This window comes from Protobothrops mucrosquamatus, unplaced genomic scaffold (genome assembly GCF_001527695.2).
Source record: "Protobothrops mucrosquamatus isolate PMUCROS unplaced genomic scaffold, P.Mucros_1.0 scaffold2450, whole genome shotgun sequence".
Classification (NCBI taxonomy): Eukaryota; Metazoa; Chordata; class Lepidosauria; order Squamata; family Viperidae; genus Protobothrops; species Protobothrops mucrosquamatus.
The window spans coordinates 64114-69063 of NW_015388522.1; the positions used below are offsets into that span (position 1 = coordinate 64114).

The following is a 4950-nucleotide window of genomic DNA, read 5'->3' on the forward strand; positions in this document are numbered from 1 at the left end:
CTTATTGGAATTACATGATTATCATTCTGTTGCTTTGTATGTACACTGAGAGCTAGTGCACTTGAGACAAATTCCTTGTGTCTCTATTCACACTTGACCAAAATAAATATGCAATTCAATTCCTGAGATATACACTGTGACTGAAGGTCATCTCACACTCAGGCATATTTATCATTTTTCTCCCACATGAATTTTTTGATGTCGATGTAGGCCTCTATGCTAAGAAAAGCTCTTTCCACACTCAGCGTTTATGGTTTTTTTCTGTGGATTTTTTGATGTGAATAAAGGTTTCTCTTTGAACGGAAATGCTTGCCACAGTCCAGACATTTATGTGGTTTTTCTCCTGAATGGATTTTCTGATGCATGTAAAGGTTTCCTCTCCGACTGAAGCTCTTTCCACATTCCAGACATTTATGTGGTTTTTCTCCAGTGTGAATCATTTCATGTCTATATAAGGTTCCACTCCTATTGAAGCACTTTCCGCATTCCAGGCATTTATATCGTTTCTCTCCAGTGTGGATTCTTAGATGGTTTTCAAAACCTGTATTGTTTTGAAAGATTTTTCGCATTCGGTACATTGATATTTCTTTTCTCCCTCATGGATTCTTTGGCGATTCCTCAGGTTCCCCGTTTGACTGAATGTATTTCCATACTTCAGGAATTTATGCTGTTTCTCTCCTGAGTGGATCCTTTGATGTCTATAAAGGTTGCCACTCTGACTGAAGCTCTTTCCACACTCCAGGCATTTATGTGGTTTTTCTCCTGAGTGGATCCTTTGATGTTTATAAAGGTTTCCCCTCAGATTGAAGCTCTTTCCACACTCCGGGCATTTATGCTGTTTCTCTCCTGAGTGGATCCTTTGATGTTTATAAAGGTTTCCCCTCAGACTGAAGCTTTTTCCACACTCCAGGCATTTATGCAGTTTCTCTCCTGAGTGGATCCTTTGATGGGTATAAAGGCTTCCCCTCTGACTGAAGCTCTTTCCACACTCCGGGCATTTAAATGGTTTCTCTCCTGTGTGGATCCTTTGATGTGTATAAAGGTGTCCCCTCCGATTGAAGCTCTTTCCACACTCCAGACATTTATGCAGTTTCTCTCCTGAGTGGATCCTTTGATGGGTATAAAGGCTTCCCCTCTGACTGAAGCTCTTTCCACACTCCGGGCATTTAAATGGTTTCTCTCCTGTGTGGATTCTTAGATGGGTTTGAAAATCTCTATTTTTTTGGAAAGATTTTTCGCATTCTGTACATTGATATTTCTTTTTTCCCTCATGGATTGGTTGGCGATTCCTCAGGTTTCCCCTGTGATTGAATGTCTTTTTGTACTTTAGGAATTCATCTTGTGTCTCTCCTGAATGGATTCTTTGATGCATATTAAGACTTCTGTTCTGACAGAAGCGCTTTCCACATTCCAGGCATTTAAATGGTTTCTCTCCTGTGTGGATTCTTTGATGTCTATAAAGGTTTCCACTCATACTGAAACTTTTGCCACATTCCAGGCATTTATACGGTTTTTCTCCTGAATGGATCCTTTGATGTGTATAAAGGTGTCCCCTCTGACTGAAGCTCTTTCCACACTCCAGGCATTTAAATGGTTTTTCTCCTGTGTGGATTCTTAAATGTTTTTTAAGATCTCCATTTGATTTGAAGGATTTTCCACATTCCGGGCATTCATATTTCTCTCCTCCCTCCTGGATTCTCTGGGGATTCCCGAGTCTCCCGCCTGTCCCGAAGGACCCTCCGCCCTCCAGGCCCGTCTCGGGGTCTCCGCCCGTTTCCTCATCCCCGCTTCTCCCTCCAGGCGGCCTCCTTTCGCTGGGTCCCCTTCGGCTCATCCCTTCGGCAGCGGCGCGGCGTCCAGGCCGTTCCCCGCCATCTCCCGGGTAAGCCGCGCCAGTACCGGGCAGGGCTGCTCCCCGTGGCGTCCACTTTGAAGCCCCCCCAAATCCATTCCCTCGCCCCCTTTCCCGTTCCTTCCCTGGGGACCCCTTTGCAAAATTGCAGCAGGGGGGGAATCCCCTCTAGGACCCCCCCTTCAATACTGGAGCTCTTGGTGTCCAATTAAGGTTAGGGGCGCTCCTGGGGCTGCGACTTTATGGGAGTCTCTAAAGGAGAGGCAGCTTGGTCTAGTGGTGAAGGCAGCAGGCTAGAAAGCAAGTGACCATGAGTTCAAGTTCTGCCTTAGGCATGAAGGCTTTGACTTTGGGGGAGCTTTTGGAGTCCTAATGGACAGTCGCTTAAACAGGAGCCAGCCAGCCGTGGGCTGCAGCTGCCAAACACAGTGCTGGGCTGCATTGACAGAGGGATAGAATCAAGATTACGTGAAGGGTTAATACCACTTTACAAGGCCTTGGTAAGGCCACACTTGGAATACGGCATCCAGTTTTGGTCACCGCGATGTAAAAAAGATGTTGAGACTCTAGAAAGAGTACAGAGAAGAGCAACAAAGATGATTAGGGGACTGGAGGCTAAAGCATATAAGGAACGGCTGCTGGAATTGGGTAGGTCTAGTTTAATGAAGAGAAGGACGAGGGGGGGCATGATAGCAGTGTTCCAGTATCTCAGGGGCTGCCCCAAAGAAGAGGGAGTCAAGCCCTTCCCCAAAGCCCTTGAACGCAGGACAAGAAGCAATGGATGGAAACTAATCAAGGAGAGAAGCAACTTAGAACTAAGGAGAAACTTCCTGACAGGGAGAACTGTTAACCGGTGGAACTACCTGCCTCCAAAAGTGGTGAATGCCCCAACACTGGAAGTTTTTAAGAAAAGACTGGACAGCCATTTGTCCGAAATGGTGTAAGGTTTTCTGCCTGAGCAGGGGGTTGGACTCAATGACCTCCAAGGTCCCTTCCAACTTTATTATTATTATTATTATTATTAATAATAATAATAATAATAATAATAATAATAATAATAATAATAATAATAATAATAATTATTATTATTATTATTATTATTATTATTATTATTATTATTATTATTATTATTATATGATACATCCGTTCAGTACATGTGCTGCCAGTAAACAAATGATGAAACAATAAAATACACCGATTGCTTGTGAAATTTGAACAACAGAAAACAGCTAACATTCCACAAGTGACACATTTCGGGGTTTACAATAGTCTTTCCCAGATGGGTTTGTGTCTTTCTTGAAAGTGGAAGATGTATTCAAAGACTTTCAGAATACTCGGTGGGTGTACTTATTGAAAAAGCAGGTTCTCAGGTACCAAAGGGAAAAACGTGCATTCTTAAAAAAAGAGGCGTAGACTGCCACGTTGCAAGGGCTAGTATGACATTTTAAATGAGCGATGAAGCCCAAAATGGGAGGCAACAGGATCAGACAATCCATTTATCTTGCTGTGAATTAAGTTGCTTTCTTAGACTCTCTGCTCTAAGCCCTTTCGGGGAGACTGGTTCTATAGGACATCGAATCTTCAAAGTTATCCAGAGGAACCGACGTATCCAGTGCCGGATACTAATCATTACATATAGCAAAGGAGAAAAAACAAACCTTTATATCTGAAATGATTATTTATATTCCTGCATCATGGTTGAAAGAGATTTTGCCATGGGATGGGGAGCTGTGAGGGGTAAAGTAGGGAGAGATTTATATAGAAGGAACTGCTCTCTCTTCCCACATGCAAGGCTGCTCAGAGGTGGAGCCCAGGCCAAGCCTTTCCTGATCCACTAACTCAGTCAACAATAATGGGATAAAAGGGTTTCTGTGGCATTCTGCTCAGAGAAGGAATTCTGGCTTAGCTTTCACTTGGCAAGGTGTTCAGAATAACCACGCTCGTGGATTATGAATCCTGACAAGTTTATAAATTGCTTCCCAGTGATTTGCATTCTCTGAAACAAACTCTGAATCGTTAAGCTATCGGCCTTAGGCAGGGGTAGGCAACCTTGGCTCTTTTATGACGCGTGGACCTCAACTCCCAGAATTCCTGAGCCAGCATGGCTCAGCATGGAAACCTCTCCCTTTCTCCTCAGCATGGCTGGCTCAGGAATTCTGGGAGTTGAAGTCCACGAGTCATAAAAGAGCCAAGGTTGCCTACCCTTGATCGATCGATCTATCTATCATCTATCTATCTATCTATCTATCTATCTATCTATCTATCTATCTATCTATCTATCTATCTACCTACCTACCTACCTACCTACCTACCTACCTACCTATCATCTAGGCCAGGGGTAGGCAACCTTAGCTCTTTTATGACGCGTGGACTTCAACTCCCAGAATTCCTGAGCCAGCATGGGGGAACTATGGCCCCTTGATGACTCGTGGACTTCAACTCCCAGAATTCCTGAGCCAGCATGGGGGAACTATGGCCCCTTGATGACTCGTGGACTTCAACTCCCAGAATTCCTGAGCCAGCATGGGGGAACTATGGCCCCTTGATGACTCGTGGACTTCAACTCCCAGAATTCCTGAGCCAGCATGGCTCAGCTTGGAAACTTCTCCCCTCAGCATGGCTGGCTCAGGAATTCTGGGAGTTGAAGTCCACGAGTCATAAAAGAGCCAAGGTTGCCTACCCCTGGCGTTAGCAAAGAAACCAAGTTGCTTAAATAAAACAAAATAAAATCCCAATTCTCTGGAAATCTACCTTTTTTGAATCCCTCAAACTCTCTCTGCTACCTGACGTGAAACACCCTAGTTTCCTTCTTCTTGTGTCCTGGAACTGTAAGAGGCACCTACTAGCAGAATATGGAAAGCTTTTCCTGCAGGTTTCATGCTAAACGTCAACTTTGTGTGGTGCCTCCCTTGGACAACTCCCCAGATATCTCTAGAGGTGAGCCCAGGGGAGGATGAGCCCATTCCTGGCACGTCTGAATAGCCATCCGGAAGAGATTTAGAGGAGGCTTCAGCTGGGGGAAGCTTACAGTGGCTGACGGCCAGCGAGGAGGAGGAACTGCCTTCTGCACCTGATCCGAGAACACACAAGGCAGAGAA

At 44.7% G+C, this 4950-nt stretch overlaps 1 protein-coding gene across 1 annotated transcript in view; it reads right to left on the reverse strand.

The window, feature by feature from the left end:
• Positions 1–724: 724 nt before the first annotated feature.
• LOC107295702 (zinc finger protein 492-like) overlaps positions 725–4950 on the reverse strand; it is a gene marked incomplete at its 3' end in the record, with an annotated part of 6880 nt that continues 2654 nt past the window's right edge. The window contains exons 2-3 of the mRNA XM_029285903.1: positions 1381–1699; positions 725–1212 (exon numbers count right to left, since the gene is read on the reverse strand). Coding sequence (XP_029141736.1) covers positions 725–1212; positions 1381–1699 — 807 coding nt within the window. The remainder of the gene's footprint in view (positions 1213–1380; positions 1700–4950) is intronic.